The sequence below is a fragment of the Semicossyphus pulcher genome, unplaced genomic scaffold (assembly GCF_022749685.1).
Source record: "Semicossyphus pulcher isolate SPU_LCO1_2020_fin unplaced genomic scaffold, fSemPul1.0.p SCAF_12, whole genome shotgun sequence".
In the NCBI taxonomy this organism is placed as follows: domain Eukaryota; kingdom Metazoa; phylum Chordata; class Actinopteri; order Labriformes; family Labridae; genus Semicossyphus; species Semicossyphus pulcher.
In genome coordinates, this window is record NW_027211626.1 from 6666077 (window position 1) to 6689834 (window position 23758).

Here is a 23758-nt window from a genome sequence, read left to right on the forward strand (position 1 = left end):
TGCACGTGTGCGTCTCTCTTACATGGACAGTAAGTGTGTGTGCTAGCTAAATACTGTACTGTATGTGTTAGCGCGCAGGTGTGCCCTAGCAAATGTAACCCTCCTGAGGAAACTCCATGTTGGTCTGTTTTATTTGCGGAGGAGATTCATCTTCAGGATGGCACATCTGTTTCTCTGCACAGGTCACCGTGCACGCTCCGGATTTATTCTTCCTGTGCGATGCAAACACAATGAGAATGCATATTCATTGCTTGTGCGTAAGGAGTTAAAGCCCGGCCTAACTGTGATTGCACGTGTATCAATACGCAGCAGCTCAGCCCGGCTTTTCTCAAACCCTTCAATGTGGGTGAGATTGAACCTGACTCATCAATGCCTCCTAAATATAGAAGCATCAAACCATAATCCATCAAACACTGCGCATGAAGCAGGGCTTTAAACCCTCAGGATCTTCTGAGTGTTAACAAATCATTTCTGAGGGGAAAGTTGCTGTTTCCTCTCGCCTGATATTTCACTCGCACAAGTCGCATGTCTGTAACTTACAATTCATAATGACTGTGTTGCTGCGTGTGTGTGTGGGAATGCCAGCGTGTATGTGTCACTCTGCTTGTTTGCGTGGGGGCTTTTTTTTTTTTCCTCGACACGTTTCTTGTGCTGTCAAAGCATATTGTGTGTGAGTGATTACCTGTCATCGCAAGCCTTGAGCTCTGCTTACTCCCCAATCACGCCGCCGCTGCCGCTGCTGTTGCTTCTCCATCGCTCTCCCACTCTTTGTCTTTCTCTCCTAACCCCTGCCAGCCTTGTCTCTCTGCTCTCTGTGCTTCTTGTTGTCTCTTTCAGTGTGTGTATCCTTCCAGAAAGGTGATATCAGGGTCTTGAGGTTCTTGGTTTCTTTGATTTCTTTTTTTCATTTTATTTTTTCCCCTGGAGGCGTTCAGCCATGAAACAACCGATGTGGATCTTCATGAAATTCCTGCCAGGCCTGGCTGCAGCCTTCATTTGTAAGACATGTAACAAGCCGGTCCAGAGGTTGACAGGTCCACTGAAAGTCTCCCTTTGCTCGGGTTGTGCATAATACCGCCAGAGAAACAGTCTTTTATGTTTGTGTTGTGGTATCAGGGACATGCTGTGCACAGCGTGACATGATGGCACTTTGTCCCTTTGCTTCATGAATGGCTCAGTTTTATTTTGAATATATTTTCCTCCTTGTTTCTTTTCTCCACAGTCTACTTGCAGCAGGATGAAGTGGTGTAAGTGCATTCAGCAGATCATTTTTAGTGGGATTTTTAATTAACCTATTTCCTTCTTCAGGCTGCCGTTAACTTTCTGCTTGTGTGAGGGACTACTGCGTCTGTATTAAGAGGACTAACGGCCTCAGTTTGCTGCCCCAATCAGACATAAATATCTGCAGTTAATGGGAGGGAGAGCAGCGAGATTGTTGTAATGATTGTGAGGACCGCCCCTCGCCACAACAATGTTGCTACAAATCTCTGCCTAATGGCTGCTTTGGCTTTTCATAAGTCTGTATCTCATTACTGCGTGTGTGGGGATAAGTCTACTAAAGTCCTGCATCAATAGTCTGAAATTACTCAAATGTTTGGTTACCTTTTGGCAGGAGCAAAGCAGTAAATTGTGCATGCCTCTCTCTCTCTCTCTCTCTCTCTCTCTCTCTCTCTCTCTCCCCCTCTCTCTCTCTCTCTGTGTGCATGTGGCAGTGTTGTGCTTCTGAGCTTTGACCGTGCCATCTCCGTCAGGCTGTGCACCGGGGGAGCTGTCTTAAACACTCAGCTGTGAGTGTGAGTTTGTGACGGGCGCTGCCTCTGATGCTTTGTGACATCCTCTCTTTGTCTGCTGGGTGAAACCTGTCACTGTCTGCGCTAAAAAAAGGCTTACGTTAGTTACTTTCTTGATGCAAACTTAAAGCACTTTTAGGAGCACGCAGACGTTCATGCCTCATTAAGGATGTAGCCTTTGCAGCAGCGAGAACATTTGTATATCGGCCTGCAGCTCTGGTTTGCCTTTAGAATATTGGCATTTTGCACTGTAGACATTTCAACAAGTAGGAAAGCACTGGTGTAAATTATTACATAATTGGTCTCCACTTAGCTCTTCTAGTTTTAGGATTGCATCAGTTTTACTTGGCAACATGGACCGCTTATACTGCTTCATTATCCTAAAGATGGCAGGTAGAGGTGTAAATAAACGGCTCCACCTTCTGCAGCCAAATGTGAATTATTAATAATACTTCATTATTTTGTCTGTCAAATATTCACCTATCTGCCACAGACTTTGAGTTGATTTCCACTGTTATGTTAGTCTGCTGACTTTCTGTCACTGCTCCTTATGTGTCCCAATACGCCTCCCAGTTCTGTCAAATATTGAGAGCATTGTTCAATTCAGTTTGCATGCAGGCAATTGAATATTAGTATACAGAGAGTTTCACAGCCCGATTTAACTGCACCATGACTGTTGAAGTCTTTCGGCATCGTTATTGGCTTTAATCACATTTTCTCCTGTTCAGAATAAACATGCTTTGACCAAAGACTGTATAAATAATGAATGTAACTATCGTGACCCTCATCCATTGGTTTCTTGACAAGGCATTTGGCCCCTAATTATGCATAACTTTCAGCTATAATAGAATTTAATCAATAGCTTATACAATTTCATCGCCTGTATGCTTGTATTGAACAGATAAATGACCTGAACCAGGCTGTAAACATGTTAACTTCTGCTGTAAAGTTGGGCATATTCATTTCAGGCTTAATCATAGACTGTATAAGTAATGGACAAAGCCACCGTGATGTCACCCTTTGGTTTCTTGACTGCGTAAATGAAGCCGAAATATGGCCGCCGCCATGTTGGTTTGCTGGAGCCTGAAGTGGCCATATTTAGATGACAGGGTGGAGCTGGAGAGGAGGGAGGGGTTGGCAAAAACAAATGATCAAAGCGAAACAGTCTGTGTCTGCAGCTGATCCATGAGCTCGTGAATGAGCTAGTCATGTTTCCTACAGAGGAGGTTGTTGTTGTGTTGTGGTGACTTACTGCAGGTGTTTATTTATATATATATATATATAGGTAGCATCATGCTGCGACACAACTGTTCTTAACAGGGGCATTTTCCATTATAAAGGCATCCCATGGGGTCACATTGTCTTGCATGTAACAGTGTGTGTAGGGGGCCAAGTCATTTTCCAGCATGTACCATTGATTGAGCATGTTTTTCATGCATTGAAAGGGCGCCTGAGAAGGCATAAACCACTGGCGAGCACAGTATACCTGCTACTTAGTGCTAAAATATATCAATACAATAATACTAGAATTTAATTTTAAGTTCATCAAGCTTGTTGTTTAGTGACCTGGCGTTCTTAAGGAAGATGCTGGGTAACGCTGGTCTGTACGGGTCCTTCCATAGCCGGGCATGAATACCGGCTTGGCAGCCCTGCTTCCTGCGCCGCCTCCTCCTCCTTTATTTGGCCCCAGGTATGGCGAACCACGGGCTGCCTGCTGGTCGCATTATCTCCTGTGAAACGTTGTGGTTAAAACTCCAGGTGTAGTCCCACTCGCCATAACGCATTCCAATCTGGAGTATTTTATGTCCACTGTACTTCTTAGTGGCCATGGAAGAGTTAAAAAGTAAAGTTAAAAAGAGTTAAAAACCACTGAGAGAGTTGTCTGACTGCTGCACTACTGCGCTCCGCCTCCTCCTGAACTCACTGAAAAGCTGGTGCACAGACTTCTTGCACGGCCCGAAAGGCGAGCCTAAAAGGCTCCAACAAAACAAACAGGTGAAGTTAAGTTCAGTGGCTGTGCTGACCTCCAGCAGACAGCCGACAGTAGTGACCCGGTCCCTAACCTTCAAGGCTTAATATCCTTAAAACAGGTGAGTTACATTAAAATGAACCCCCGGACAGTTATACAGGTTCTGTCCCTTCAGCTTTCAGCGGTTGCAGCTCGCTTCTGACAGGCTTGTTCAGGTTAGGATTGCTGTGCTTTAAGTTGTCTTCATGTGCTTTGATTGACAGTACATAATAAGGAACACCATACACATGTTGACCTTACCTCACTCTCCTGCTCTACAATCTGTGCCACCGTGATGTGGCACCAAGCTGTTGGATGATGGGGGGGCTGTGCTCCACTGAAGCATCCCTGCATGATGATAACTCTGCGCCGTGGGAGGAAACAGCGGGTCGCCTGAGAATACTTGGCTGAGCACTGCTCCTCCTCAGGTGCAGGGGATGTTTAGACTGAATCTGTTTGGATTCTGTGGGAAGCTAGAGATGATAAAAGCGAATACCTGGCGTAAATGAAAGTCGATCAAAAGGTCAGATTCTTAAAATATTGATCCGGACTGTTCTGAGCTCTTTATAACATAATGGAACGTCTCAACAATCTGTGTGGGATGTGAAAAATGTCTCTCCTACTTTGCCTTCCACTCATCCCATGTGCGCCCTTTATTGCTCGGTCATTATAAGCCAGAATGGACACGCACACACAGACACGCGGCCAGGCGGCATTTAGGGACAGCTGGAAGCCTTGGGGCAGAAGTTTTCCTGCATTCAGATGGTGGATGTATGAATCTATTTTCATTCCCTTGTGTTGATCAGGGACACGACTGGCATAAATTAAAGCGATGACACTTCACTAGTTTGTTATCGTATCGACCACACAGAGTAAATGCCAGTCTTAAGTGGGACGACACACACAGAGCTGAGGCTTTATGGATGGCAGAGCACATTGATTACAGAGCACGCTGGTCTGTGAATCGATGGACCTCAGATGTGCGCTTTTAAAGAATAAAGACGGAATGCAAAACACGCTCAAATTGGAAAGCATAAAATGAGTTTCAAAGAGAGAAAAGAAAAAGACTCTTTGCTTGGAGAGCGCTGCTGTCGACCATCCTGTGTTTCATAAAGCCCAAGTTTAATCCTCAAGGCAACTAAAACAGCAGCAACACAGACTTCCATCATGTCTAATCCTTCACAATAAAAGCACCTGATGATTAAAACCCTGACAGTCTTTCCTGTATCAATAGGGTGCAGGAGGTTACCACGGTGCTACGTGTGTACATTAGCAGAGCAGGGGTCAGTGGTGTGCTTCAGTGACTGACATAATGAGTAACTATAGCTTGTAGTTTCTCCATGTCTCAGCTGTTACTTCATGCGTCGTTGCTTCTGTGGATGAAAGTAGAGGTTGGATAACCTCGTTCATGAAGAGGTGAAAAATGAAACTCGTCCTGCATCCTCTCATAAGCAAAACAATAAAAGCTGCTGTCTCAAGTTTTGCCTTATAACTGCATGACGTCCATCCATCCATCCATTTGCCTCCACTTAGCCCAGACGATAACAAAAATATGTTTTTCAGGCCTTGAAAAATGCACAGAAAAAGTTCATGATCATGTTTAAACAACAGAAAACTGATGTTTTAACTCAGGAAGAGTTCATGCATCTTGGAAGACTTTCACATTGCTGTTGGGTGACGTTGGTCCAGCTCGGCTTTGTTCGATGGCTTGTGACCATCCATCTTCCTCTTGAACACATTCAGGAAGCTTTCAATGGTTCAGATCTGGATTGGGCCGGCCATGACATGAAGAGAGAGATGCTGATTTAAAGGGGACATATCTTTTAAATGGATATTCTCATTCTGCATGGGTTTCACATTTTTGGGTGTTTATTGTTCACAGTGAAAATGTGAAAACTGCTCAATTCCGTGTTTTTCCCAGAATGACATGTTTAAAAAGGTTGCCTCTGAAATGAGCCGTTCAGAACAGCTGAAGGTTTCTACATAGAACCTTGCTGTCGCTGAAATCGACCAATCGTCATTCACCGTCATTCACCTCCGGCTGCCTTCTTGCTCCAGCTTGTAGTCAAGTCGTCGAGATTTCAGCTCACCATTCCAATACCTCCTGGCGATTCTGGCTCGTACATATAAGGCCAAATAACCGATCCTAGAGCGGCCATGTTTTCTTCAACTTTGGAGCGACAGTGCACATGTGGGGGAGGGGCTACGCTGTCACTCAAAATACTCTCAGCCAATCGTGGCTAAGGTCTGACCTTTGAATGGCAAAACGGCTTGTTGGTTTCAGGAGGAAGGAGAGGCTCTGAAAAATAATTACATCAAAATATGTAAACAATTTTAAAAATGAAACAAACTTTACCAACGTGATTCACAAACCTCATTAGAGTAATAGAAGATTGATTGCATAGCTCAAATATGTCCCTTTTGAAGAACATTTAGAGTGGTCTCTTTTTTTTTCTTCCTGGAGCTGTACGATCCCTCCAGCGAGCTCAGCGACTTCTGGGTCGACCCCGGGGGTCTCCTCCCAGCTGGACATTCCCAGAAAACTTCCACAGGGAGGCGCCCAGGAGGAAACCTCACCTGGAACAGGGAATAAGCCATTGTAAGGGTTGAAAAAAGAAGTCAAACTTATATTGTATTAGCTGTTAAACAGCGTCTTCTTTAAAGTTCAACCAACATTATTACATATTAACTAACACAAGAACTTAAATTTTCCTACAGTTGATTAATAGATTAATTGTAAATATAGGAAACTCATCCTAAAATCCAAAACACACACACACGCGCACACACACACACACAGGTGAACACACAGATGAGCTCATCTGATTCTCTTGTATTTGATCCGTCTCTCCTCCCACGTGGTGCCTTTTACTTAAATAGATTCCATTTTAGTTCCTCCTGAATTAAATGGCGCCCCGACTTATGTCTGACGTGTGTGCGTGCGTGCGTGCGTGCGTGCGTGCGTGCGTGCGTCTGTCTCATCAGTGCCCATCTACCAGCACATCCCAGCTTGAACCAAGGACACTTCATGTGTGCGAGTGCTCCCTTAATTCAGCTTTCATTCCAACACTCATTCACTCTCCTGCCTTCTGTTTCCTTTGACTCTAAGCCACATATTTATACAATAAATCACAGCTACTATCAACACCCCACTTGAAGTATTCAGAATGATCCTGTAGCTGCTCGACCTCACTGAAGAGGAGAGCAGAGCCAAGATTAGCGGTGAGAGAGAGAGCTCCTCCTGACGATGACGTGTGGTGAATACAGCAGCAGCTAATCCCCCGCTCCGTGGCTGCTGTTGGCTGGATGGCCATTTATGGGTGGCTTGGCTGTTGTGTTGTGTTCCCATCTCCTCTGTTAATCCGCAGGCAGCTCAAGTGGTTGATGAGACGCCTCAGCGCTCCTCAGTATATACACAAACAAACCAGTGCGTTCGCTGGCACTGAAACCAGCCTGAGCATAAAGCAGCCTGCATTCAAATGCCTTTGTAATGTTTTGTTTGCGTGTGTGTGCCCGTGTCGTATATGTGTGTGCTATATGTATGCACGAGTGTGTGTGTGTGTGTGCATACTTTGTGCACAAAGAAGTAATATCCTCCAGTATGAGTCACAGGGTGGAAATTAAAGCCCGGGATGATCCCTTCCTCAATGAGAAAACACTTCATTTTGACAGATCATTAACTAGACATTATCTTTCATTAGGCGCCTCTGCATTACTTATTCAACACCCGTAGGACACACAGATGCAGACACACACACACAGACACACACACACAGCTAAAGCATGGACTGATGTGAAACAATGCGATTCAAAAACTGCACTCAGAAAACATTAACTGTGTCGCTGGATTTGACGCTTACCGGAAAAACATTCTGACCATTAATAAAAGTGCTCGTGCAGCTCGCTCCAGTCGGACTTATCTAATATGAAATACACTCCGATCTAATTCATGTAGAGCCCATTCATCTCATTCATTCCCCACTGCTATCACAGCGCACAGATCACACAGCCACTTTACAGACGGTCACAGTAATTAGATTGACAACGAGTTCTACAAGAGACGAGGAGGCAGAGTTGTAAAGAGCATCCTGATAAAAAGACCGATGCTCTTAAGAGCGCCATAAGAGAGGAAATCATCACATCGTGTAGAGCTAATTCAGATGCCTGCTGCTGCTGTCTCTCACAGAGGAGACGAGTGGAGAGAGTAAGCAATGCCAGCCTTTCTCCTCCACAATAGTTGTTTTCAAGTTTAACTGCTACTGTCAGATTTATCCCGCACCACTACAGTACGTCTGTAAGAACAGGATGAGACATCGTCCTTCTTTACGGGTAGTTTTATGAACTAAGACAAAGTTATAGTCCTCTTGTCTTTTCATTAAGAGTGTTGAGTATTTGTGTGGTTTATATCGAGGAGATGAAACACTTTAGCACTTTGAATTCCCATTAATCCTGTAAATACCTCCAATGAACGTAGAGCCACGATATGAAGGACTTAGCTCATCACAATAGCTAACAACAAACACTTAAAGCCACTGTGACGAACTTTCTGTTTGTGCCTATTTTGGCGACACCTGTGGACAAAGTGGTACATCGCGGTTTCAGTCTTTAATAATCACTATAAGAGAGAGATAATCAGTCTTCTTCCCAAAGGTCTCGTTTGCTTTTGTAGTTCATACAGAGGGATTACTATTAATTTGTCTGTTTTCATATCCGTTAAAATCCTCACAATACGTTTAATAACCTTTTATATTGTAGTAACTGAGCTAAGCTAATTAGCTTGCAATCTCAAGATAATAGCTGTCAACTCCCCTGAGGGGAAATTTGTTCTGCAGTAAGACATAAAACATTTGGAAGACACAGACTCGGTTACAAAAACATTAAAACATGTAACAATTAATTAAGAATACATCAAGTGACAAACGAGTATGCAAAGAGCATCATTAAAACCACCATTAAAACAAAAATAAAAACCATAAAGAGTTCCTGGAAGTGAACAGGAAAATCCCTAATCTGCAGGGTGGTCACTTGAATTTAGTAATTTTATGGCCTGAGTGATAAAAGAATTTCTCATCCTGTTGGACTTTGCCATTAGTAGTTTAAAGGTGATTATGGCAAAGGTGAGGACAGACTCCACCACGTGTCTGTGTCTCTATTCAGGGGCTGCATCCTTCAAAGGACGCGGCCTACCAAGGATGAGTCATTCGCAGCCTGTGTAGACGCTAAGGCCGCACTGGAATGAGACGGTCTGCTCTACAGAGGACTTCCTGTTTGCGTCACCAGCTGTTACCCTTGCGTCACCAAATGCCTCTCTTGTCGCCTAGCAACAGGTAGATAGCAGGCTAACTAGGTATCATAACTAACATCACGTAACTTGATAATTTGTTTCAAGGCCTCTTTCGTGTTTTTAACATTTGTATCGCTAGCTATTCAAACTTTTACATTTAAAAGTATATTCCTCACCCGTTTAAGAGTCCGCCATCTTGTTTGAATTAGTGTGCAGTGAATCTCAGGATACGTCGGGCTGCGAAGGATGCACCCGATGGATCCTTCGCGGCCTGGCAAAAGGAGGACGCATTTGTCGACCACATCTGAAGGAGCCTTTGAATTGGGACAGCTTTCGATGCGCCTCTGTGACCTGATCAGCCTTCAGATGTGTCCTCAGATGGATGCAGCCCCTGAAGAAGTATTTACAACATAACTGGTTAATAGAATCAAGTAACGCTCAAAACAATAAGGAGTAACCACAGGAGCGTGCTGGGACATCTGACCATGCACACAGTCGGCCTTTTTAACAATAGAAAGTTTGTTGCAGCACGAAAAGCAACCCTCTGGCGACATTAATGGGACGACACATTTCGGGGCAGTTTCCGGCCCGCCAGACTCCATCCATCTGTCTGCGCCGCACATCGGCACTTTCCCTGTTTACTCTCTCCATCATACCCTGCATCTACCCACCAGCCCCCTCCCCATCCCTCTCCATCCATCTCTGCAGCGCCTTTTTTCCACTCGCGCCTATAAACCTGTGCGCCCGCCTCGGCCAAGCACACCCCAGCGATCTATCAGAGGGTGATTTTATGGGCTTTCCTCCCTCTGCTGATGGCCGTTTAGCTGTCTTCAGCGTACCCAGCACCATTTGTTATTCTAAGTGTTTGTCCGACACGTTTAGGCTGTTTGCTCCGACGGCACACAGACGAGGAACGAGGATGGTTTATGGAAAGTTATGACAATTCATTGCACTGACAGATCAATGACACATCAGGGAAATGGAAGTGATAATGAGATTGTTGTGAGAGGGTATAGAATAGATAACGGATCGAGATGGGGGTGTGATGACAGGTTGAGAGTATCAGGAAGCAAACTGCTCTGGTCTTTAATCCCGCCTCCTCTTCTGTCTGTGTCCAACATATTGGCTTTCATGAGCACATGCAGGACTTTAACTGGATTCTGCGCGCATGGTTGCAGTCACTGCTTCAATACGCAGGCTCGGGTTGCATTTCCTTGATGAAGTGGCACATGCACACTCCGACACCGCCAGAGGAACATGAGAGGCTGTGTTACCTTTCAGCAGATTCCCATTAAACTGACTGTTATGCCTTCCTTGGTGGGTGATAACAAAGTGAGCTTTCTGTTTCCAATCATGTATATTAGCTTTGAACGAGAGCAATACAATCAGCTGTACAATAAGCAAATCAATTTCAGGTTTGCGTCTTGTAGCCGAACAGCCTTTCTGTCCAATGAACACCACTTTTCATCACTCGGAGGTAAAGCAGGAGGTGCATGTGTGAGATGAGAGAAATAACAAGTGTCCTCTCTCTTGATAGACACATTGTCGCCTTCTGATGCATCCTTGAAGCACAAAATTACTTTTCCAAACTTATCAGCAACAGCCAATACCACGCTGTTTGTGTTTTTAAGCAAACTTTGCCGTTTATTAGAGGAACTAAGTCGATGCAAATGGGAAAAGAGGGATGGGAGTGAGAGGCAACAAACATCCAAACAGCTGTAGGTGGATTGGGGACACTCTGACGTCTAGCCATGCAGCGCACACAGATGCAGATGCTGTTTAAAAGAAATGAAATGCCTCTTATTGGAACAGTTTGAGGCAACCAACAAGTAACTGCTCCGCTCATCCTGCTCTTCTAAACATGGCAGCAGGACTCTTAAGGCCCTCTTGAGAGCCAGTATTTGGTTTGTCCTTGGTTTGTCTGCTCTGGGTTGCCGTAGAAACATGACCTGCTTCCTCTGTTAATACATAAAAAGAAATATCAAGGGTTCAGAAAACTCAACAATGCTAATTTGCATTTGGTACATTAGTAAAAACAGATGTGTGCAAAACGAGACCCTTTAATCGTATACATTGGTCTTTGAAGTGGCTGTCGGTTTGTCATGATCTTGATGGAAAGCTTTAATGATCGTATCTGCAAAGTCACAAAAACTTCAGACGTATCTGAATTGAGTGACTAAAGTTCTGTGTCAATTCAGGGCCTGCATCCTTTGAAGGACACAGGCGAGGACGAGTCAGTCGTAGCCTGCGTAGACGCTAAGGCGGTCTGGTCTACAGAGGATTTCCTGTTTGTGTCACTAGCTGTTCCCGCCCTTACTCTTGCGACACCAAATGCGGCTCCTGTCACCTAGCAACAGGTAGCTAACGTCACGTAACCTTAAGGCCCCTTTTGTTTTTTTGACATTTGTATCGCAAGCTATTTCATTGAGTTAAAACCAAAAACGTTTACATTAAAAGAGTGCTCCTCGGCCGTTTGAGAGTCCGCCATCTTGTTTGAATTGGAGCACAATGCATCTCAGGATACGTCAGGCTCCACCTGGTGCATCCTTCACGTCCCGGAAAAGGAATACGCATTTGTCGGTCGCATCTGAATGAGCCTTCGAACTGGGACAGCCTTTGACGCGCTGCTGTGATACAATCTGCCTTCAAATACGTCCTTTGAAGGATGCAGCCCCTGAATTGGGACACAGCTTAAAGGTATATATATAGACTTTAACAAATATAGTATAAATCATCACTTACGGGCCTCTATACATGTGTGTTGTTGAGTGATGTGTGTGCAGACCCTTGTGAGACCCTTCCCTCTGCATCTATTCTGTTGTTTTGCTTTGCACAGGACGTTTTCAGGAGTGGCGCTGTTGTGGTTCCCTGAGCCAATCACAGCGTACAGGTGAGTGTGGGAGTGGTTCTACCATGATGCTGTCGGTGTTAGCTCGGCGGGGTGGCCGTGTTCTCGCACGAGAGAGTGAGAGTGAGCTTCTGGTGATGAAGAGCCCAGGAGGAGGGCGTTTGAATGTGTGGTTGACAAAATGCAAGGAAAAATCACACTTATTTTACCTTTAAGTATTTACATTACATTGTTTTTCCTGCAATACTTGCTTGTGGAAACTAAAGCAGCTGTTCTTATGGTTGTTTAGAGAAGTTGAGGCACTTTGTCACGGTGAGGGGAAGGTTGTCCCTCTTGGTTTATCATTGCAGAAGTCAACAGACAGGAGTGTATTGTGTAACCATAACTTAAGTGTTGTAAAATCTAAACCTAGTAGCTCGGAGCGCTCTGTCTTCAGACTCTAAGTCCTGATCTTGTGTAAAAGAATGTGACACTTAAAAAAGCTGCTGGTGAACATAACCCAGGCAGCGATTAGGCATCCTCCGAAACTTCTGTATTTGGCTAAAACATCCAAACTCCATTTTTAAGAGACGGGGTCGTAACGCATGATGAAGAGGCAATAACACAAACAGCAGTCACTTTTATGTTGCTGTGAAAGCCTTCTATAAACTTGCTGCCGTGATACAACGAGGCTTTAAATTACAGCCCACTAAACCCTCTTTGAGTTTTTCACTGTCAGACTGTATTTGAATAAGTTATGTGACACACAGCAGATGGATTATTTGTGTAAACACCAATTTTCTGTTGATTAATCATCATGGAGGGCACCTCTGGATAATATGCTCCAGTTTTAACGTATGTGTGTGTGTGTGTGTGTGTTTGTCTACCTCTCCACAGAAACAAGTCCACTGTCTGGATGGAGAGGACACGTCTGGGACACGCTCCACAAGGACACATGGCAGGGATGAAGTAGGTGGGGAAAAGGGGGGGAAGGAGTAAGAGGAAATGAAAGCGAAGCAAAGTGAGTGAGGGAGCAGGAGAAAGCATGCACTTTACACTCATGAGTAATTCATACAGGTTTCTATTCTGCTGCTTTTCTTTCCTCCAGGCCAGTAAACATAAAGACATGCAACATTATTCAGTTGTTCTCCACGCGGCACCAGACCTAAAAACACAAGCTGTGTACATTAGTGAGGCAGAAAGACGCCCACGCTGTCACAAACTCACCACCCACATGACAATCAAGTCATGGTATGACTGTGGGGCGTGTGTGTGTGAGGCTCAGTCTCTGAGGGTGTCATCCCTCAGGCAAGAGGTGACGTCTGCAGCGGCGACCCAGCTGACATCTGTCAGAAGCGATCACAGGTTCTTAAACGCTGGCCGAGACGGCAGACGTACCTGGGGGTCAGAGGTTACGTTATCCTCCTTTTCCCGAGACAAAATAAAATCAATTACAGTCGATTGTGATTACAGGAAACAAAACAAATCTGACGGACGTGGAGAGGGGCTCCGTTCATGTTTTCTGAAGGTCATGCAGTCGCCCTGCCCTGAATGGCGTCATCCCCATATCTCAGGCTTAGAGGAGGGGACAGGGGGGTTCAGAGCAGGCAGATACAGAGATGAATCTGTGGGACAGAGCGGAGAGCGAGAGCGGGCGGTCAGTTTGGATTAGGGCTGCAGCGGGTTTGATTAAAATAGAATGAACTGATAGTTGAGATGGGAATCAACCGTAGAAAGGTTAAAGGGAAGGGGGATGGGAGACGGGGAGAAACCATGAATCTTTTAACGTTCAGATGATAGTGATGTGGTCTGCAGCTGTTATATGAACTATATAGATAGTTTTATGGTCTTTAAAGTCCCCTCCAGTGAAACTCCAGTGTTTAACCTTGTAATCATCTCCATGTGGTGTTCTTCATGTGCTATAAGACATATCAGGGACAACATGAGCAGTCATCTCCATGGCTGGGCCTGTCTGCTTTTAAACTGCAGTGTACCAGGGACAGGCTGAACAACACGTTTTCAGATTGGCAGGTTTGAGACGTCACAAACCTAAGGAGCCAATCCCGTTACTGGACGAGGCGGCGCTATGCATTTCATTATGTGTTTCAGTATGGCAACCACTTCAGCGATGCGGGAGCCAGCTGTAACCGTCATCGTAATGTTTGCAAACTCACTACTGACCACTAACGTTAACGTTACTACTAATTACTACATTTCAAGCTAGCTAAGTTTCAACAAGTTGCCGCAAACCACGGCAGAGACGAAAGCAAGGGACAGAGGGGTGGTTGAAAATGTGCATAGTGGGCGGGGCCTAAGCAGATTCTGGATTATTTTTAATGAGGGAGAAGGAGGAGACGCCTTAGGAGAATTTTTACAAGGTAATTAAACGTATTTTGCAGAAAAAACAAATCACACACAATTTGTTATTTCAGGTAGAGCATTTTATACGTCTATTTATTTTATTTTAGTTTATACTTAAAACATGACAGGAGCTGCACTTTAAAGCCTAAGAGGACAGAAAACCAGGTTTGAGATTTTATGGTCAATTGATGTCGTGTAACCTTTTCATCACTCTTCTGACAGCCAGTACTTACCAAACTCTTCTTTCTCTGTGTGCTGAACAGATAAAGTATTTTACCCTCTCATCTGGAAAATTAATGTAGAATAATATGATTGTATGAATGAAACAGAAGATGAAATGCACTTTGTTTTAGCTCGTCCCTTGTGTCAAGATTTATTTTTTCTTCTTTTGCTCAAAGAGCCTGAAACAAAGAAAACCCATTATGATTGATGCTCAGACAAAGAATATAAGTGGATTGTAAATTGTAAGTCTCTGCATATTGCATATTAAGGGCTGTGCAGTGATTATTTGCTCGTCTTTCTCCCACATGAATATGAACTGCAGTTCTTTTAGTGGGATTACATTTTTTCATATAATCCTACGAAGCACTAACCGTTTCAAAAGTAGAACCATTTTCATTTTCAAGCATTCAAATCTGCTGTTATGAGAACCACTTGTATTTTTAGATCAAATTTTGAGTTCATATGAGCTTCCACTGCTTGTGTTCCTTCTCTCTCGTGTAAAATATGAAACTTTATAGAACAGATACAGATTTTAGGTTAATAAAATATAAGAAACTAAAACACTAAATACATTATGAGCACTATTACAGCATCAGGCTACACACCTTTACCTTTTAAGAAGAACACAGAGCTGCTTAAGGATCCATCCATTCATCCCGTTCAGGCTCGCAGGGGGGCTGGAGGCTATCGCAGCTGTCATTGGGCGAGAGGCGGGTACACCCTGGACTGATCGCCAGTCAATCACAGGGCTGACACATAGAGACAGAGAACTTTTCTCTCTCTCTCACTCATTCACTCACTCACACCTAAAGTCCGTTTGTTTGATCCGAATCAAAGACCAAACTGTTGCGCTTTGCCTAAAGTTTGATTTGTCTTCACACAGCAGCTTTTACCAGCGGACCAAAAGTTTTGATGCGCGAAGAAGCTGCTCTCTGATTGGTCAGAGTTTCCCCGTGGGAAAACTCCCTGAAGTAAACAAAAAAGAGTGAGCACACTCCTCAATCACACTCAACATGATTGCTGACTTTAATGTTTTGTTGTTGAAGAATTTTTACTTTTAACCGACATTGTTCCACAGATCCATCAGTTCCATCTCCTTTAGTTTTTCACTGCACAGTTTGAATACCTCCGTGTTCTAGTACGTTTCCACAAGCATTTTTGAAATGGCCCATAATTCAATTTCCTCGCCGCTCCCCCACGTCTGTCCTCCTCTCGTCTTGCTTTCATCTTTCATTTGGAAACAGACAGAGTCCCGTCTTCTCAGGCGGACCATCGTCCGGTGTTTTAGTCCACAACAGAGTTTGAATGCGTGTTCTCACCTGTCCAAACGAACCAGACTTTCCGAGTAAAGTCGGAAACTCCGGAGCAAAGCTGTCAGGTGTGAAAGCACCCTTAGGGTCATTGGTGACTCTAAACGAGCATGTCTTTGGACTGTGGGAGGAAGCTGGAGGGAACCCACGCATGCACGAGGAGAACATGAATACTCCACACAGAAAGGCCCCCTATACGTCCGAACCGGGATTCGAACCATGAACCTTCTAGCTGTAAGGCAACAGCGCTAACCATTGAACCACCCTGCAGTCAAATGTATCATAAATGACGATAGCATAGATAATTTATTTCTTGTATTAGTTCATTGTTCATGAGTGATCGTATGTGTGTGTGTTTGAGTCTCCCCGGACGTCATCGATCAGTCCCTCGGTCAGACTCGGCTGTGTGACTGAGGGCGAGCTGACAGCTCTGAGCTGGAGGTCGCGGGTCGAGTGAATAATGAAAGGAGGTGTCGTTTAGACGTTTGAAGGGCTTTTTAATACCGCTTAACGAGGAGGGGCTTCTTTCTAGTTTGGAAAGCTTGAGGCCTCTAAATACCAGCGGTGACAGGTCCTCCTAGTTAATCCTGCTTATTCCATCTTTGCTGCTGAGGAGAGGATCAGCTCCGGCAGAGACACTTTACCCTCCTCTCCCAGGATTCGACAGAAACTGCAAATATTGTTTAAGCAAACATAAAGCATTGTTTCATTTTGCAGAGCAGAATGTGATGTACTAATTGTAGTCGACGTTACTGTAGCTGTGATTTACACACACACACCTGGCTTTGGGAATCCCGGGGTTGTACTATTAATATTCACAGAGCAGTTTGGCTCAGCAAAGAGTTCTGAAGGACAGGGGGACTCACCTTGGGGTTGCAGTGAGAGCCAGACGGTGCATCTCAATAGTTTGATGAGTTTTCCTCCCCCTCCTTCTCCACGTCTTTCTTCCCCGCTTCGATTTCCTAAACCCTGACTTTTTATCAATCGCTTGCAGACACCGGCAACACAACCTGTGCGTCCGAGTGTCTGTTTGAGCTTTCGAGTGGGCGTGAATAATCCGGTTAGGAGGTGCAGGAGGCTGGTGGGTTGACTAGGATTTTAAAAAAAAGCTTGATTTGAATTTTGCAACTTGTAATCTGCGACTCACTCACAAATTGTTTACACGCTAGGTGATGAAGTGAGGGAAGCTTACTGTAAATTGCAAATATCAGCTTCCAGATAGATGATTTATTGCTGAATGGGATCATGGGCCAACTCTGTCGGAACAATGAGAGTGAAATAAAAGATAATGGGATTTTACACGACAACAACAAATCTTTTTATAGGCGATAAAGTGGGGCGACTGTAGGCAACGATTTGAGCCTTCTTGTGTCCTTAATATATTCTGCTGTTGAAAATATGCATGCAAACAACATCTCCCTAACTAAACAAGAGCCCACCTCCATACCCGGCTGGCATCGTGCCCGGTATCTGTTAGGCTGTTGTAGGATACAACAAGGTTGTCTCAGGGTCACTGCACAGCAACCGAGTGTGTACGTCCACGTCTAGATATGTCTGTAAGCCCACCATAACCCCGCCGTCACACCCAGCCTCCTCAACAATGACTCTTAGATTCTCTTTATTTTGGCCCTGACTCACTAAATCCCCTCTAACTCACCATGAATCGATCTCCCCTCTCCCCTTATCCGTCATTGTTACGCACTCCTCCTCGCCTTCATTAAGAATCCACCTCTTCTTGTCTCCTTTCATTTACCACACACCGAAATCCAATCATTACCCAATTGTCCGTATCTGTGAAATATTTTGTTGGTATTAGATGGCAGAAATAGCGGGCCGTGTGGTTAGCGTGGGGCTCTCTCTGTTCATTTGCAGCACGCAGGGTTCAAATGAGGCTTAGCAGGGGGAACGTCTAACTCCTCTTGACCTTAACCGACCTCTCTGACAGGATGCTTTGGAGATTTTCAGTCAAACTTTAAACTCAAAATGTAAACAATCATGGATATATCAACCTTGTCAGTGTAATGAGACATTTAGCCCGGACATTATATATCAGGATGTTACAGCCGAGGAAGTTCCTTAGTCCTTGTAGGCCCACATTTTCTATTTGCTCTAAGCCATGTCAATCATACAGCACTATAAATGTGGGGGTCATTAGAAGACATGTGGTAGGGTAGGTAGTATCAGTGGGGGGTTAGGGTAGGGGGTAACACTAACCTTAACCCCCCATCATCCCTGCTCTCTCTTCTCTCCTCTCTTCCCTCATGTATGTGAGGGAATAAGGGGAGGTAGAGCATACAGGTGAGTGCTAGCCCCGGACAGGGCACCTCACCCTGGCTCTGCCTTCCCCGTCTTCTTTCTAACACACCTCTCTCCAAAAACTCTTCTCTTTTGCATTTAATTCAGAACATTTGTCAGGGTCATGTGATAGGTTAACTATAAGTATTGGGATGAGGGCACAAGGGGAGGAGTTTCTTCACTGAGCACTTATCCTTATCATTACGGCACGGCAAGTATCTTGTGTTTAATTCTAAGTTTTCAAATATTTGCATATAGAGTGAGCAGAAACTTAGTTAAAGCTAACTGATTAGCTGCTCTAACAGTGAACATGTCCATGCTTACTTGAGCTATACTAGACAGATAGCTAAGCTAACCAAATTAAAACATCCGTCCATTTAGTAGAGTTTGGCCAGTGGGCAATTTCAAACGCACTACAGAGGGTCAGAAACTAACAACAGTCAAGCTCCAAATGTGGTTAGACTTCCTGTTTGGCATTAAAATCTCATCACTTAAAGTTATAATATCGAAGATCTCATTTTCGTTCTCTTTGGCGGCACCTATGGCGATAAACGGTAATTGCAGGAGCACACGTCCCAGATATCCAGACAGTGTTGCATATGTGACGTCCACGGTTGGCTCCGGTTGTAACTCTTGATTTTTCTCGCTGACGGTTGCTTTCCTTTTTAGACTGTTTGCTTCATCTGAGCGTCGAGTTTGTTTCTTTTTCTTTGGATTTTCACTTATTTTTGAAGTTGTATCTGTAGTCATCCATCTTTTCTTTGTTTGTTCAGCCATAGTAGATTACTGTTTACTCGCAACACTTGCAGAGAGCGGAAAAGCAGCCGCTTAGCTCCGCCTACCCTCTCTGGCAGACCAACCACTGCTGGGTGATGGAAAACGCGTCACTAACTGGGCGCCGCTTGTGATTTTTTTCCACTAAACTCGCCACAGACACCCAGTCTGTAATACTGCAAATGCAAAGACTTTCATTAGCCATAGGCTCAATCACCATTGTGTTACCTCATTCGGTGATAGATAGAGACTTAACAGACATTTATTTAAATGAAAATCTTTGAGATGATTACTTTATAGTTACTAAATGTAACTTCAGTTCTTTGAGGACATGCATAGCCTCTAATAGGTTTTGTTATTGATTAACCCTTATTGAGGCTAAAAAACAAGTTTCGTACCTGAATTTTATCTGGACCCTTGTGTTGTCATCAACCTGCTGCTCCTCAAGATTCATCCAATAGTCAAAGACAACACAGGCAACATTGTGACTTCTTCTTGTGTGATAGTGGCCTAAATGTGGCAAAAATCTGCAGTCTGACCAAGCAGAATTGGCCTAATGTACCAAGGCCAAACTCATTTGTGTACGCTCCCTGCCGTTTCATTAACACTTGCAAACGCAGCAGTTTTCACCCAGGAGGAGTCTTACGTAGCGAGTCGAACCCACACGTCCTTTAGACTGCCATGTGAAAGGCAAGCACACAAAAACAAGCTAATTCTAAACATGATGTATAATTACATAATGATCATTACATTCAGATGAGTGACTTTAAAGTGATTCACTTTGGTCCCTCGTTGAGAACAGCAGCTGTTGCCTGCTTCGCCACATGCCAGTCACAGGCAGCAGATCAAAAGTGACAAATATTAACATCTTATAAAATCCTTTACAAAGCAGAGATTTGGTCTTTAATTCCAGCTTAGCGAAATGAAAACTTGATGCACAAGTATCATTTATTCCATGTCCGGGAAGGGTGTTTTAAGTACAGTAGTTTCGATGTTTTGAATGGTACAAGCAGGGTTAAAGGTACAGGCATTTTGGACAGTCTCGACATAAACAGGGTCACGCTTGGTGAAACACACAAAGGTTACAGAATTACTTTTTGGAAGAATAAAAAGGGGAGCTTGAAAGTTCAGGGTCAAAGCCTGCCTTGTGATCCCAGCAGCACTTAATTTGAAGCGTACAGAGGCCCTGAGGGTCTTTTGTAATGAACATGACCCCCACAGCCGACCTCTGGTCTCTGTGAGAGAAGACAAAACTGCAAACTTTCAACCACAGCCTCACAAGCAAGGTACAATAAAGAACATTGTGAGACCTCTTTTTAGATGGAAATCAAGTAAGAAATCATATTTTACAGAAGAGAAACCATCAACAACTTCATCCTCCAGAAGCCAATCTTTATAACTGTCACTCTCTGCTCACATGATATTAGGCAGGTCAGTTCTACATGCCATGTGCATTTGCATGTACCGTACATGAGACAAATGCATGCTTGAATGATCATTTCAGTGACAGATAGGACACTTAATGCAGCCCTATATGGAAATAAGATCTTGCAGCCGAACTTTCGGTGACATGTATTCCTAAGAGATCAGGTTGGATGCTGGGAAGAGTGATGAACGAGGCGGGGATCTAGCAACCAGCATACCTTAAGATTTCCACCACAGGAACTTTCCCCAGGGACTGGTAACTTTAGGAGGAACTCTGCATTTCTACCACAGGGACCAGGGTCTACGTAAAGTTGCCGGGAACTTGTTTCAGCCCCAAATGTTCCCTGCTGTGGGGGTTGGACTTTTTAAAAGTACAGCAACTTTAGGGTGTTGCTTACCCTGCTGAATATTTCTTTATGTGTTGCCTTTCTGTTTTTAAAATTAATACGCCGCTCTGAAAAAGTAGTGCCTGTCACTTCCACCATTATACTCCAGTAAGATGAGTAAGTAATCGGGAGAAGACATAGGATATGACATGTCTTTATGCTCTGTAAGCTTGTGTAAAACAGGTGTGGCTTTTTACATGTCAGCACACTAACTGTCTGATCTTCATGTGTCTTTAAACCCTGGTGAAAATGCAGACAACTACAGGTTGGAAGAACCTTTGAAATCGATATGGAACTAAAAGTCGTGGGTACTTTTGGTGGAAACGCAGCTTTAGTTTACACCCTTCCTTCAGCAGGGGGCAGAGGGCAAGATCATCTCCATGAATATATAACTTCAGCTCACAGTAACAGACTGACAAACATCACAGCTAGCTGAGATAAACAAATGGATGGATGGTTGAGCGTTATTGATGCAAACCCTGGTACAATGTAGAAAAATATGGCATCAAAGACAGACTGCTTGACAGATTGTGACCAAATGTCACTGTGTAAGCGCGCAGGAATCAGGCAAAGCGAGGCGAAGACGCTGAGAGGAAGAAAAGGGATAGACACAAGGCTTCCCACAGCCAGTGAATATTTATAGATCAGATATAGTCAGAAGAACCTCTGCCTGGCAGCAGCAGTGAGCTCCGTGTTGCTCCTGCTGATGTCTCTGTACGCATCCGAAACAGCTCTGACTCACTGGAGAACATTAGGAGAGGATGTGGTGGTGATATTAATGGCAGAGAGGAATGGGGGTGACCGCTGAGTGGGGTTCTGTATGAATGGAGCTCATGAATAGACGATTACACTTCACTTTTTGTAGGGTACACAGATAAAAGAGTGAGGAACCACTCAGTGAAGACCTGATTATTAACAAATCATAGGTAATTCCTGAATAATGCTTATAGAGAACTATAGAAGTCAATCTAGAGAGCACACTGGGATAGATTTGGAAAGTTTAATTTTAAAAAATCGGTCAGTATATGAAAACAGCAAGAATAACATTTTATAAGAAAAATACACAATATCAAAAAGCAATGAATGTATATTTTAATACAGTCTTTGAAAACAGCATTGTATCTTAAAAATGCAGTCTGTGTGTGAGAATGTGTGTGCGTGCATGTGCGCGTGCCGGCCCATGTGAGAGTGTGGCGACCAGAAAGAAGCGCGCGTGGCTCACTCAGCTCCTGGATGCCGAGAGCGCACACAGAAGCAGACGCGGGGAAATAACTACTTACATGGCTCTCTGCTTGAATTCAAGGCAAAGCAATTATGACTTGTTAACGGTGGTCTACTTGTAGCCGTCCTCTGTGAAGGCGAACAACAAAACCCACTGTTATTTTGACAAAGGCAGAATCGGCAACATATCAGCTGTTTCCCACTGTTCCACATTCCGGCGCACACGGGGAAAATGAAGGCGAAAAACCGTGACCAAAGCTTGTCGGACTCCAGAGAGCTGGACGGATCCTATGACCAGCTGACGGGTGAGTGAACCGGTCGAAACACCGGTTGGATGTTGTAATGTTGCCTGCAGGACAAAAAAAAGATTCAATATGCGGAGCTGATGATCTGAAATGAGCTTAGTCCACCGAACTTCAGGTGGTTTTGAAATGACACAACCTGTTCGCCTTTTATATCGTCTCCAAACGAAAAAAATATTTTAATGCAACCTAAATTGAAAGTTTATTTTAAGCACGCTTCTGCAAGTTTTTTTAAGTTTGAGACTTTAATTTTCAGCTTCCATGGTAACAGAATTTTCTAGTTTTCTTCCTGTAGTTGCTGTGCTTCCTTACTGGAGTAGTGCAACATGTATGAGCTGTGTCCCAATCAACGGGCTGTAGCCTTCGAAGGGGGGCGCTGTACGGAGGATGCTCCATTCATAGCCAGCGTAGACCGTTAAAGCCAACTGAAATGAGATGGTCTGGTCTACGGAGCATTTCCTGTTTGCGTCACCAGCTGTTCTCGCCCTTACCCTTGCCTAACCAAACGCGCTCCTGGCGCCTAGCAACAGGTAGCTAGCGGGCTAACTAGCTAGCATAACTAACGTTGAGTAAGTTAACCTTTTATTTTAGAGATACTTTGTTTCAAGGGCCCTTTCGTTTTTTAAAACATGTGTAATGCTAGCTATTTGCTGCTAGCTAAAGCTTTTTTCAACTGCGACTATATGTTAAACTCGGTCACGTGCGGCGGAATCATGTCTCAACAACATAGCGGCGTCGGTGAGCAACATTATAACCCTTCGCCAAGTTTGTTGTTTTTTGTCGACATCTCTGTAGTCATACAGAGTTGTATCATAAATTATTGGCAAATCGATGTCGTTGTTTCCTTTTTAAATTTTAAAAGTGCTGAATTTTAAATATGCGTGTGTTGACATGGGAGAGTTGCGAGTCCGACCACTCTCAGGAACGGAGCCATAAGATCCAGCTACCTTTAAAGAGCCGTAATTCCCAACACTAATAGTTAGTTTTCCTTAAAGAGAGAGGGGGGCGTGAAGTAAAAGCATATTGAATCTTTTAATGTCCGTGTTGCATGTCTCTGTGGTTGTATAATGCTGTGTGAAATGTTGGTGAATGGTAATCTAACTGTGTGATGATGTTGGCCTGGCTCGGCTTTGGGAGACCCTGATTGTCACTGTCTTGACTGCTTTCAGTTGAGATGACACCTGTGTGATGCCCAAACTGTGGCGCTCAACGACATGAATAGACTTGTTGTTTTATCACATCAGGCAGAAATATCTCACATCGCAGTGAGCTTTACCTGCCAAAGTCTTGCTTTGGTGTTTGTCGACGGGCTGGTTTTATTTGGAAAGCACGGCAGACGTGAGCGAGACTTAAGGCCATGTGGATTTTAAAATGGGGTAAATGTGTGCACACTTTGGTTGTGAGAAGAAAACTTATCAGCTATATGCTTTCTTTCTCCCTCAGTGTATTATTTGGGTTGGATGATACTACTCCCACTTCATATTGCAGGTTACATTCATCAGTTTAATAGTCATATAATGCACCAGTTCATTGCGGCGCAGGAAGCATGCCTG

The 23758-nt window shown here is 44.1% G+C and overlaps 1 protein-coding gene across 1 annotated transcript in view; it reads left to right on the forward strand.

The window, feature by feature from the left end:
* The first annotated feature begins 21970 nt into the window (after positions 1 to 21970).
* LOC138588370 (A-type potassium channel modulatory protein KCNIP2) overlaps positions 21971 to 23758 on the forward strand; it is a 130526-nt gene continuing 128738 nt past the window's right edge. Inside the window, exon 1 of the mRNA XM_069658448.1 lies at positions 21971 to 22208. Coding sequence (XP_069514549.1) covers positions 22136 to 22208 — 73 coding nt within the window. The 5' untranslated portion in view covers positions 21971 to 22135. The remainder of the gene's footprint in view (positions 22209 to 23758) is intronic.